We start from the raw sequence: 13,676 nt of genomic DNA on the forward strand, positions 1-13,676 counted from the left end.
GTGGGCTGATTTACTCATTTATAATAAAATTCCTGGTCTAATTAAAAATGGAACTTTCCCCCACCTGATCCAGCCTCACCATATTTCTGGTTCCCACATAATTGAATCTGGAAACAATGATGCTGAGTGATAGCTTGGGATATTGCTACTTACAGAGAAAAGAAATAATAAGGAAAAAGGATGCTGCCAGGCTGGTTTCAGAGAAGTTTAAATAAGTTCTTCCTTCCTTAGACTGGATCTTAACAACAGATAGAGATAACATGGTATTTCCCTTAATGAAACCGTGTAGCCCTGGATAAGTTATGATGGAGGTTTAGCTTTCTGAGGCCGTAGCTTCACATTATCTTGGCCCACAGTTTGCCAGTCCTTGTGCTCCCCTCCCCTCCTCAACCTTATCCTAAACCTTAAATTCCAGGAATTGTTCTTTCCCTCGGCACCTTTAACAAATTCCACTCACTGATTTAGCACTCTGCGGGCTGGAAGCCTTGCGACATCTATGGTCATATCTGAATGACTCCATGAGAAGGAGGCAAAGTGAACACTGGATGGCAGATGGAATGAACTAAGGCTCAGAAAGGTTAACACTATTGGTCCAGGATCACAAAGTCTCTTCACTAGGACCCAGGTATCCTAACTCCCAGTTACGTGCATGTCCAACACATCTGGCCAATGATTCATGGCTTTTGGTTTCTAGGTTCCAAGAATTTCACAGAGAACAACCAGTTGTGTGATTCACTGAATGATGCTTGACATTTTTCCTGGCAAAATTCCTGGCTGCTGACTGGGGAGGAACCCTGTTTTTTCTGGAGCTTGTCTGCTTGGCTGTATAGTATGGACATGTTTCAAGATTTGTGGCTGGTTGAGGAGGGGCAGTTGGGATGGGAGAATGTTAGAAATAATCATTGTCGTTATTCTTCAAGTCCAAGAACAAAATACTCTAAGCTATTAGAATACATCTATCTCCTTTCTCCCCATACCTCAAAGATTTGCACAGTACATTCTCTTTCTGTAAACTCTAATAATTACCTCCAGGAAGATTTTTCCTGAATCCTGAGCCCTTTCTTTTCCCCACTTACCCCTCTCTTCAACAGAGCTCCTTCTACTGACCCAGCATTTTTATGCCTGAGATTTATGTTAATCTTCCTAGTCTTCACCATTCCATGGGAGAGTTCTGGCAAGGAGCCCTTTCCAAATGTCACAATGTGCTTTTTAGCCAAGTAGGAAACTTTGAGGTCCCCCAGGAAACCCAAACACCTGTTGACTATGTTTTTTCTTTTCTTTTAATTATCTAATTGCAATTTACCTACTTCTCTAGAGCAGTGTGAGGAATAAGCATCCTCGGGTAACTTTCAAGTCTTGTAAAGGATTTCCGCCTCCTCAGGGCATGTGCTTTCTGAGAGAGACAGGAATGAAATACTAAGAGACTTAACTGGTAGCAGCCTCAATCTGTGCTGTTTTAGCACTTCAGACAGTCAGCGTGTCCCTGACACACTCCTCAGGGCCTCGGGAACAGGCTCCACAGACCAGTGTGATAGGCGCGACAGGAGCAGGAACTTCCCTTCCAAAGCCCCTCTGAGGAAGCGCATCTTAACCACCCAGTCAGGTAGCCAAGCCAGGCCTGCTGCCCCTGCCGGCCAACCAGGGGGGTTTGGCCCCTGTCATAGTTTGGCATAAATATTTGACTGCTTGTCCCTCCCAACGCACGTTTTGGACACTTGGAGGTTAATCTCTTGGCTGTTCCCTGGCACCACTGACATCTTGCGCAGGATAACGCCTTGCTACTAGGGCTGCCCTGTGCATTATGGGACATTTAGCAGCCCCTCCACCTCTGAGTTGTGACAACCCAAAATGTTCCCAGAAGTCGCCAAATGTCCCCTGGGGGCGGGGGCACAATCACCGTGTCTGAAAGCCACTGCGCTAAGTGGCCCGGAGTGGACACTGGGGGTATCACTTGGACTACGTGTGAGCTCCACAAAGCCCTCCTCAGATGTGCTTCCAGGGCTGCCAGCTGGCAGGGGCCTTGGAGGTCTACCAGGGTCCACTTCATTCTGCTCCCCCTGCGCGAGGCTGAGGGGGCACACACATTTTCACAAATGAAGTGGCATCCGATTCATTGCTTCCTTATGTAGTTTTAGATCCACTGTCCAGTTTTCTTCCAGCCTGGCAGCCGAAGATGGCTATTTTGCACAGCATTAAGTATCATTTGCTTCCCCCATCTTCCATTCCACAACAAGCAAGGATTTTTTCTGTACTTTGAGATTCTACTTTGCAAGTTTCTGTTTAAATGTTTTGGGCTATACCATGTTTGAACTCGAGGCGGGTAGCACTGGGGTGCTGTGGTAATGAGGGGGGGAGGGAAGCCGGTCCGTCACAGAGTGACAAAGTCTGGGGGGCATCTCTTCCCTCCAAAATGTCTCATTAGGGTCCCCAGATTTGCTCTCCATCTCCTCTGTATCCCACAGTCCAATTTAATTGAGCGACGGCCTCGCCACGGCACACTGCTCTTCCGACAGTAGGGTAAACTCATTCTGTTCATCGCGACGTTTGCTTTCTTAAGGGCCTCACAATATGCAGCTTAAATAATTAAATGCAGGTCACATCACAGCCTCCCTTTTCAAGCCACTGTGAAGACACAGTGCGTTCTTTCTGATGGTTAGCTTCTGACCACGTGGCTTTTAGAAGCTAGTGGGGATTTTGTTTTGTTTTGTTATTGTGCATGACACTTCTTCCCACAAAAACCCCCAAACTTCAGCATCGTGCAAATCCAAGCGGAACAGCTGAAAGGGTTTTCTGATGATGGATGAATGGTGACAGAGAGAAATTGGAGACCCTGGTTACAGTAAGGCATGGTCAGTACTTTCTCTTTGTCATCCAAGAGATTTTCATGCTAGGAGAGAACTTCCTTGTTTTATACTGCATGTGTCCATTCCCCTCGAGTTGGGATGGATTTGCCAAAAATAAAGCTGATCTTTAAAATGATCTAAATAAGAGAAGTTCCAGGAAGGACTAAAGATAACTCTTACCTGTAGTGTCCATTTTAAACAATAGATTTCTCCAGGGGAACTTCGAGTGATTTTAATGAGTTTGGATTTAGTTCAACCCAATGCTGATTTTGCACATTACAGAGATTTGTCATCTTTAAGTCATGTGCCAGATGAATGCTTTAAAATAGATGCAACTTTGTGTGAATTCTCCATAATATAGCAAAATCTGATTGCTCTATTAATAGCCAAAGTCCTTGGCCTTGGCAAGACAGGGTGGCAGCGTTTTTAAAATTCATCTTCTCTGCATAATTAGTTGTGAATCTCAAAATAGTCAAGCTGAGGAATTAACCAGGAACTGGGGCCATTATCCTTCAGTGTCTCTTTCAATATTGGTCCATAGTCATCATTTCCTTGTGTTTTTCTAATTACTGCAAGACTAATTGTTTTTAACTAATCTGCCCTGGCTCTTTGTAATTCGTTGACTGTGATCACCTTGAAATGAAGAAAATGTACTTCTTGTTCAGGAACTTGGGCCTTGGTAGGTGAGCATCATCTGGTGGCTGTGGGACTGTGGGTCTGAAGCTTTACTCATTGGACCCGATCAGTGCATCTGAGGGTGTGGAGCCCAAAGGGAGAGAGAGCTTTTGACAGTCAGCGCGAGAGCATGGTGACCTGCAGGCCCTAGTGGGAAGTATATTTATGAAAACTGAAAAGAAATGGGAGTTCTGGTTCTTCACTCTGAGGAACCAACAACACAGCCTTCGGCAGTGGAACACAGCCGTCCAGGGTGCATGAGCAGCATCTCTCTCAGATGATGTTTCTAGTTGGTGTGTCTGATTAGAGGCATCGAGGGAGCAGGGCTATGTCACTAACCTGCACTCAAACCCCAGGTCAGGCATTGACCCAGAAACAGAATAACTGCTGAGTAAACCAGACGAACTAGTTTACAGGTCAGCCCTCCTCTGCTTTTATTCGTTCTGCCAATCTCGTTTATCCACTAACCAGTTCGACTTGGAGATTTTCAAAGAACAGGTATCGAAGATCAAAGGTTCCTGACCCTTTCTTTCTTTTCTCTTTCAGATCTCAAGGGTATGAGGCATTTTCATCAATAAGAGTGGTTTCTCTGTGACAGTAACTCTCAAATCGGGGCAGAGATATGACAATCCAGCCAGGGGGTATGTGACCATTTAAAAGAAACAAAACCAAACAGAAGATTCTAATAGGCCCCCAACAGCCTCCATTAAGAATCACTGAAGAGTAAGAGGAATTACTTCTACATCCTTGAGAAGGATTGGGAAAATGGACTTACCGCTTTCTCTAGCACACCCATCCAGAGGGGGAGAAATGTCCTTATTCAGTTTCTTTCCGTCAGCAGCTGCTCTGGGTCTGGGTTCTTCTTTCTCTGGATAAGGAAGGGCCCAAATGGATGATGGATGTGCACAAGGAACTAACCAAGGCCTTAACCAGTCCTGTGCTGCATTTTTCTTCAACACTTATGATGTTGTTTAACCTTTATTAAAAAACTATGATGTGTCTAATAGGCCCTGCAACTCAGTGCAGGACACAAATGAGAAGTAATTCTGGCACTAATGAGAGAGCTGAATGTGCAAAGAAATCACTCTAATCTCATGTGGCAGGTGATTGAAATAAATACAAGGTATGGGAAGAGAACAAATGAGGAAGAGTAACTTGAGCGTGGCTGATGGAGGAGCACTGGGAAGACTTCAGAGGAGGAAAATTCTGAACTCAGTCTTAAAGACTAAGTAAGAGTTACATAAAGGTCAGACAAGAAGGGTACTGGAATGAAAGCCATTCCAGGACGTAAGACCTCGAGAGCAAAGGCACGAAGGCCCCCAACAGCATCATGTGTTCAGGACTCTGACAAGCATTGTGATGCTGCATCAAATTTAAGATGAGACATAGAGAAAGATGAAGCCAGTCAGTGAGATGAGGCGAAGGTGAAACTTGCAAGAGGAGGACATTGGATTTTGTCTGTGGGTAATGAAGAGTCCTCGATGGGCTTTAAGCAAAGGAACAATATGATGGGGTTCTATACTTTGGTGACAGCAGGATCGATGTGTTTAAGGGGAATGAGTCTGGCCAGGGCTGGAGGTGGGAAGGGGCACAGGGAGGCACAGGTGGGGCTCTGCAGACCAGGTGCAGGTGCTACGGGGGCAGCAGTAGAAGGGCCCCAGAAGGGGCAGGTGTGAGAAGCATCTGGGAGGGAAACCAGCTGGTAGGACCCTCCAGGGACTGCCAGGAGGTGGGGGTGTGAGAAGGAAGAGTCAAGGAAAACGTCTAGCTTCATAGTTCGTACTGAAAGAAAAGAGAGACTATCCATTAAGACAGAGAGACTAGGAGGCAGAGATTTCTACAGTGAAAAAGAGAGGTTTCAGCTTGGAGTTTTGCCCTTGAAGAGCCTAGCAGGGTATGTGATGGTGATGGGCAGGCACCCAGAGAGATGTATCAGAAGCTTAGGGGAGGAGCCTTCGCTAGAAATTGCTATCTCACCTTCTGCCAACCAGGTCCAGGGAGTTCAGTCAGCAGGGAGACTCCCCTCCCCTGCTCCACGCAAAGACTGGGGCTTCATTGCTGCAACTCCACTGGGTCCTCCTCATCCTACATTCTGTCCCTGGTTTTCTCTCTCTCCTTCATCTCTGTCCCTTGGTCCTGCCTTCTCTTTGGCCTTGCCTGCAGGAAAGGGGCAGGAGTGTTGGTGATGCTCATCATGGCAAATCAGAGTGGGCGGCTCCATGGAAACAAAGCCACAGACTCACTCCGTCCGCTACCTCACCCGCTGCGCCACCTCCCTGGCTCCTAAATCTTGCTCCCACTGCTGACTGCCCTAACAACCTGGACTTTCTAAACATATTTCAAAGTCAAGCTAAAGAAACCAACCTTGAAAAAAAGATGTGTATATTTTTGTGTGCTTTATGAGCCCACAGGCAGAGTTTTAGGAGGAGGATTCTTTTGCCATATTTCGTGTATTTCAAAGCAGCAAGTGGATGGGAGAACCCGGGGAATGTGAGGTCACAGGGCCTTCTGGTTTAAAGGGAGGGCCCCCCCAGGCATGCTGTGACCCCCGGATGAGCACTGAATGGCTGAACAGCGGCCCATGGGAAGGATTAGAGAGGAGAGCGCAGGGTGTGGGGTAGAGACCACTGAGTGTGCATTTTCTAGAAGCCTTGGAGATGGACTGGCACTGGCAGGTGCCCTCCCTACCTGAGGGAAATTTCCGGGAACCAGGGAGAGAGTGTGTTTGAGAAAGGCCAACTATTTTGGAGAACATCCACTGAGGCTTTAAGATCCACTGGCAAATTCCACTCTGCTGGTCGGGGACCTCTGTTACTAAACCTTGTAACTTAAAGAGGGAATGGGGAGGTGGGGGTGATCTCACGTCACAGGCACATGTGACGAAAGCCAGGCAATGTCGTAACTCCGAGGGAAGAACGTCTCTCCTGCCCACCCAAGGCATGTGTTCCTTGTGGTGTTTTTCCCTTAATTGTTTCTATTTGCTTTTCCTATCAACTTTGCCAACATTTGAAAAGTTAACGGTGCTGCATCCACCCTAAACGCCAGTTCCCGGGTGGGCTGAGAGCCAGCACACACCCACCGCCAAGCCAGCTGTCGGCACATTTTCCCTTTCTGGCAGCACCGTGATCCACCCCGGCCAGGGGGTGGCCGGCTGGGTCCGGGTGTGCGGATGACAGAGCTCTGGCAACAAGTCCACTTTTAAAGACAGAGGGCAGATGCTTGTGCTGCTTGCAGGGTTCCTCTGCATCTTATCCCAAGAAGCACCGTGTGCCCCGAGGCTAAAGCAACAGAACGAAAGAAGCCCGCTCCTTGAAACTGGGATTTGCTCTGGTTGGAGGGATCAGGATGAGTATAGAGAGAAAGAAACTCAGGCTGAGAGTCTCTTCATTTTGAGAGGGATAGAAAAAAAGTAAAGGAGCAAGTTCCCTGTTCACCAGGGTGCAGAGCCATCACCTGATGTTTATTCCTTACTGCTCTCGCACAACTCACTTAAAAGCTCTGTGAGAAATCTGAACCCTAAAGTGATTTTTCTCTCCTACTCAGGAACTCCCTCATTCAGAGTCAGATTATTTGTCTTAATCCTTGTTTCCTTTTTCAAGTAGTTTTCACGTTGCCTTTAGACCATCCCTCCTCCCTGCTCCCCATTTCCTTCCTCCACCCCTGGAGCCCCACTGCCAGAGTGAGAGACAGGTCTGAACAGGGAGCCTCAGCACTCTGTCTCCTTCCTGATTTCACCTAGACCCAGGGTCTTAGATGCCATCAACACGCTGACACTCTGATTACGTCCGTCTCCAGACCAGACCTGACCTGCCCAACTTCAGACTCACACAGCCCACCACACACTCAACACCTCCACTTGCTCAATGGGCACCTTGAACTTAGCATCAACTACCAGTCTGCTTCCTGAAGCCCCATCCTCAGCCTTCTCTGTTTTAGCAAGCAGAATGTTATCCCTTCCAGGACCCAAACCTGAGAGCCAACCTTGACTCTGCTTTTTCTTTCACCCCACCTCCAATCTCTCAGTGAATCGTGTTGTATTTTTAATTAGAACTGGCATGAACCATTCTCACTCCCTGTGCTGCACAATGATCCAAATGTGGCTATTAATACTAAAAGTTCATTAAAATAAAAACAAGTTAAAATAGAGAAAAGTGGAAGGGCCCAAGTGAGAACTCTTAGGAAAACTACAGCAAAAATTAAATTTAAAAATTCAGTTCCCTACTCACACTAGCCACATTTCAAGTGTCTCTGTGCCACGTGCGGGACAACGACAGACCACCGAGAGCTAACAGGAACAGCAGCCTAACTATGCCAGGGGTATTGGCCACTCTCCTCTGGCAAGACTTTGCAGGATCCAACCATTGGTCCTGCTTCTCTGGTGACTTGTAGGGTTGCAAGGAACAAAGAGGAGGCTCAGCTTACTGATGATTCTTACAGGACAATCTTACCCCCATGTGTCACAAATGCCAATACTCTTGGAAAATCAAAGATACACATGGTTGCTAGATTATGTTTTTTTTTTTTTCAAAAGCAACGTATCAGTCTTGTTTTTTAAAAAGTCACGGTTTCATCAGACAATTGCTAAATTAGTATCTAAGAAGAGTTGATTAGTACGAAAAAAATGATTATCCATTGTATCATTAAAATATTTCTGGCAATCTGGAGTGGATTAGAATCAGATCCCAGATCACATTTTAGGTTAAGGGATCATCTGTCCCCTTGTATGTGTAAGGAAATGCCATCTGAATGTTTTTAATGCCTCGGGATAATGGGTTTTCGACTGCCAATTTGGATTGAAATAAAAATAACACGAGGGAGTTTCAACCTTGTAAACAGACGTGTTCATAACGGCGTGGCTAACAGGTCCAGAGCTGCACAGCATGGTATTAGTGGGAGAGCCTGGAACACCCCATCCACGGCTCACTGATGATTCAACTTACCAAAGTATGTAATTAAGAACAAACTTATCTTTATAGTCATTGCTTCATTGTGGAGATAACTCAATTGGAGACTTTTTGGGAGATGCCAGATTTGGAAATAAAGTCCTTACAGACTGTACTGCATTGTCATTAAGATGATACCAGAAAACAAATTGATGCACGTAGACTATCTCCTGGACGTACCAGAAAATTACATCCCAGGAGAGATGTGGAGCTACAATGTAAAATCAAAGGAGGGGTAGAGGCAGAGCACAGTGAAAGGCATGATGGGGGCTGCCCCAGAGAGAGGGGAGCCCCGGACGTGCGGGGTGCCCGCCGGGCGTTACCTGGGGTGGCGCTCTTCCTCGCTTTCACTAACTTGCCCCTTCCAGCTCCAAAACCATTACTTCCATAGTCCAGGTCACTGTCACTATCACTGCCACCGCTGGCAGAGTACGCACACATTCTGGGCACCTTGTCCTAAATGAGTAATATGAGACTGGTAAGATCATTTACGCAAATCGAAATGCGCAGAACATTCCATGAGGATGTGAAACTGTTCCTATTTGGCGGTCGCTGTGTGCATGGAATTACTCCATTTCCACCACTCCACCCGTAAACAAGTGTGCTTGGCCCATCCATCTGCCTCATGCAGAGCCGGTACAGTCCGCTCAGAGCTGCAGGCATGGGATGCACGGATGAAGCAGTTGACCACATGCTGCCATTGTCCCAGGCACAGGACAGTCCCCACAGTTACTCACTCTGCATTTTGTACACTTTTTTTTTAATGGGGTCTATTTTTCTCAAGTACCAATTAGAGCCACTGTTCTAATCCTTATGGCTTATTTATTTAACGGATCTCATCATTTGCTTTCAGGTATCAGAGAATATGACAATAATCAACCTTGGGAACAAAAGAATAAATGTTTGCCTAATTTATAATTTTATTCCAGCCCCTGAAAGGACAGGCGCCTTTTGGAAAGTACACAGTCACTAGCCCGACAGGCTTATATATAATCCTCGAGTCTACTGACAGTTCCCAGGTCAAGCGACTCAGTCGCCCCTCTTGCTCCCATGTACACACAGCCTGACCCACGAGAATCTTGCAGGTGTAGTGACAGTGCCATGTTCAAGAATTGTTGAGGCTGTTGATACTGTATGGACAGTTTTTCCCACAAGGCACACAAGCAGAACACTGATATCTAAGACTGCAACTCCTGTGTGTAATGTCAAGACCACATGGACTCCCTTTTATGTTTGCAGACCACTGTGTCAGAGCCTGTTATTCCACAGCCATCCCATATAGCCTAGGTACAGGTGGATGGGTTGTGTCTCTCAAGTCAAGTCTCCTTGGGAAGGTGTCATTCGGCTGGAAATTATAAAAACACACTTTAGGATGTACGTTCCCTCAGCTGGGGTTATAAAATGAAGCAATTACTCATTTCTTTTATTCCCTTATTCATTTACTTGCTCATTCAGCCATTCAAAAGATGCCGGTTGAGTACTTCCTCTGTGCTAAGTGGTGTTCTAGGTTCTGGGGGTTACAGAGCTCAATACAGGAGGTGCTGGGGGTCTAGCAGGGATGTTTGTGAAGGATGACAAGACTACTGGTGTGGCTCCAAGGGAGCCCCATCTAGAGTTCCAGCAGGACCCTGAGTGTGATGAGATGCATTTTCTCATCCCTCTATCTATTCATCAGACACGAATGGAACCAGGCACTGTGCTCGGGACTGGAAATAGAAGGCTCACTCTTGCTTTAAACTTTCCCTCCCTGACAGTCGATGAAGCAGAGTTGTAAGTTCCAAGCCAGAGTTGTGACTTACAAATCCAGGCAGGATTTCCAATGGGCACAGCTGGTGCAGAATGATGAGGAAGAGGACCCCAGAAAGGTGCGTGTGTTGGGGGATATGAATGCTGGGTGAGGAGCGTCCTGCCGTCACATGTAGAGGGGATACCTCCCTCCTGGTCAGCACTAACTCTGTCTCTCTCTTTTTTTTTTTTTAACTTTCTTGGAATTGCCTGAACACTTTTACCCTTATCACCACCTGTCATTTCTGAATGATTTCCCCTCCAACTCTGGACTTTCTCAGTTTTTCAGTCCCCAAAACAAGCACAGAGTTCTTGAAGCAGAGCTTCCCCAACTGTGTTTCTTGCACCAATAGCATCAACATCATCTGGGAATTTATTAGAAGGGTTTGGATCTCACCCCATCTCTACCAAATTAGACATTGGGAGTATGTGGGGGTCAGCAAGACGTGCAGCCCTCTAGGTGATTCTGATGCCTGCTCAAGAGTGGGAACTACTGCTCTGCAGGGGTCCTGACATTTCTGTGCCTACTTAAGGCATGATAGGATACACTCATTTACTCCTTTGCCTTCCAGACCCCTGTTCTGAGTGCTGGCCATGGAATTCAGAGGGCTGAGTTCTAATCTCAGTGCCACAGTAACTTTCCCTTGGACCCTGAACACGGTCTAGCATCTCTGGAGATGGTGTCCTCTGCTGTAAATTGAGGCTCTGGGCCTAGGGATCTCTTCCTTTACTTGTCCAGGGCCCCATATCCATACCGAGGAGTTAAAGGATGAAAGAAGGCTTGGCCACACTGGCTGTGGGGGACCTGAGTGTGGGCTCATCTGGGTATTTCCTCATCAAAGTTGGGTAGGAACCCTAGTAGAAATAGTGGTAGGGCCTCCTACTGCCGGGAAAGGGAGAGCCAAGGCAGCAGACGCAGGAAGGGTCAAGGAGGGGCGGGGAGGCCCTGGTAATTATCCTTGTGTCCTTCCTCCCACTCTTCTCACTGTGGACACCACCGAGGACCTGGAAGTGGGCCAGCCAGGGCAAGTTGAGAAATCGTGACCAGGCTGAATATGGCCCAAGTAATTAGCTGGCAGAGGTAAGCGGGAGGGAGCTTAGGAGGGAATACTGAGGGATGACCAAAAAGTGCTGAGCTCTGAGTTCCACCCTAGGTCCAATCACACAACAGCAGGCCTTGTGGGCCATCTCAGGGTGGATGGAGAACCCCCAGCAAAAATGATGGGGATGGAAGAAACACAGGTCTCACTGACCCTGGCAAGTCATTTGACCACTCCAGACCTCAGTTTCTTCATCCTTAAAGGGAATACAATTATAGCTGCTTTTCCTGCCTCATAGGAGCAAGGTAAGGGTTAAAATAACTGATGAGATAATGATAAATATCATTAAATCATTCTAAGTGGTGCTCTTATGGCTTGGGAGAGGGAATGACCATTCCACAACCTCTAAACAGGGTGGAGCATCCTTACCTCAAGAGGCTGGGTGCGGATAAGTAGAAGCATCTGAATTCCTCCCAAGAGCCCACCGTATTACTTAATTATTCAGGGGAAAAAGGAGAGCCTGGGGCTTTGGTTTTTATTTGCTGAACCCACAACAGAGTTGACTTAAATTAAATCTACCACGGAAGAGTATAAGGAGGCCACTTTTCCCACTCAGACCAGCGGGCGGAGGGTGCCCTCCTGTCGGCCTCCCTTACCTGGGTCTGGGCAGCCGCGCTGTCGCCCCCCCAGGCTGGAAGTGGCTCGCTGGCCATGGTGTTTTCAGTGTAGTCGAAGGACGAACAAGTCTGAGGCCTTGGCTCGGCTTCATTCTGCATTTGGGAATTGATTTTTCCTAAATGAGGAAACATATATGAAATACAATCAGCTTTCTTCAACTCCTTACAAGTTTAGGGAGGAGGGTGGGGGAGATATTCAGAAATTAGAAAAAAAAAAAAAAAAAAAAAAAAAAGGTCCAAATACAGTGAAAACTCAGGTTCCCAACAACATTTCTGTCCCCTGCAATTCTGTGCTAACAGAAACGTCTGCTGAATTAGGTATCTCTTTAGAGGAGGTCCACTTTGGGAGACCCAAAGGCAAACTGTCCTTGGACCACTTTTCCACAAAATGTTAATGAGCTTTTAGTGTTAGAAAAGGCTCAGCAGGCAAACTGCTTGGGACAAGCCGATTATTCCACAGGCTGTGTCATGCATCAAGTAACAGCCGGGTTTCCTTTTCGGAGGACTTCTCAGAGCCTTCATTGTGTTAATAGGAATGGTCATAATTCCCAAAGGGAAGATGTGAATTTGCAGCCTTTCCCAAATATGTTTGAGCAGAGAACCCTGATTTTCCTTGAATACTTACGAAGGTCATTTTGAATAAGGTGGTTTGGGAAACTCGCTCAGACTCTTAAAGATCTGGCAGGGCAGTTCTAGTTCTCAGGCTCTGATGTGCACATGCATCGGCTGAGCTTTTGTTAAACTGCAGGTTCTGACTCAGGAGATCAGGAGTGGGGTCTGAGATGCAGCATTTTTGACAAGCTCCCAGGTTCTGCTGCTGGCCCATGGGTTACATTGTAAATGCAAGGCTGCAATTAGCAGAGACTAATTAAAGAAAGCTCCTCCGTTATCCGTTAACAGTAGATTACCCTGTGGAGTGGACTCCTTCCTCATGCCAGAAAGGAGAATTGCTGTTATTACCCTCCAGCCTCAGTGATTATCAACAAGACATGCTGTGAGAGCCTCTCCACAGCATTCTGCCTGTGAGCAGAAGCCAAGTAATTGTATTTTCACCAGCATGGGGAGACTTGTACAGTTATTTCCATTTTTGATGCAGGGATAACAGAGAAACCAACGCAAACCCATATATTAAACAGGAAGTGACTGCTCTAAACTACTTTCCTTTGTTCCAGCTTGTTCTCCATTCCTTAATTTTTAGAGCCACAGAGAAGAGAGAAGCCTTGGCAAGCCGGCCCTGCCTCAGACACAGTGACAATATCTTGAGGTGGACAGGAAGCTTCAGGCTGCATGGCACAAAAATGTCCCACAGTGTGTTGACCTCGCCCTATACCATATACTCCTTTTTTTCCCAACTCTTCCTGACCATTTAATTAAGACACAAACCTGAGATAACCAGTGCAGTGAATATTAGCAGCAAGATCAGAACAATCTCCTCCCTATCTCCTTCTTATGAAGCAATTCAAGGCTTGCGGTTTCTATTCAATTTGTTATAATGACAGTGTTTAATCATGGAGTCTGCTCGGCGGCCTGCTGCCGAATTGAGGTCACACACGCGACTACCCAGGCATGGAGCACATAATCTATAACTACGATTTCGCCCCTGACTCTCTGGACGCTGTGTCATTAATTAACAATGCATTTATTTCAAAAATAATATGCATTACAGCCTTTTAAAATGTCGCCTTGACTTGAAATGAGCAGAAGTTTGTGATG

At 46.6% G+C, this 13,676-nt stretch overlaps 1 protein-coding gene across 13 annotated transcripts in view; it reads right to left on the reverse strand.

Annotated features, from left to right (window-relative positions):
• Positions 1 to 13,676, reverse strand: part of NCKAP5 (NCK associated protein 5) — a 918,970-nt gene that overhangs the window by 43,042 nt on the left and 862,252 nt on the right. For 11 of the 13 annotated variants that reach the window (XM_064484702.1, XM_064484710.1, XM_064484704.1 and 8 more), the window contains one exon: positions 11,943 to 12,079. In XM_064484702.1, coding sequence (XP_064340772.1) covers positions 11,943 to 12,079 — 137 coding nt within the window. Of the gene's footprint in view, positions 1 to 4,293; positions 4,387 to 8,784; positions 8,918 to 11,942; positions 12,080 to 13,676 lie in introns of all 13 variants that reach the window. The other 2 variants (XM_064484706.1, XM_064484709.1) reach the window with 2 other exon arrangements.

Source organism: Camelus dromedarius, chromosome 4, assembly GCF_036321535.1.
Source record: "Camelus dromedarius isolate mCamDro1 chromosome 4, mCamDro1.pat, whole genome shotgun sequence".
Taxonomy (NCBI): domain Eukaryota; kingdom Metazoa; phylum Chordata; class Mammalia; order Artiodactyla; family Camelidae; genus Camelus; species Camelus dromedarius.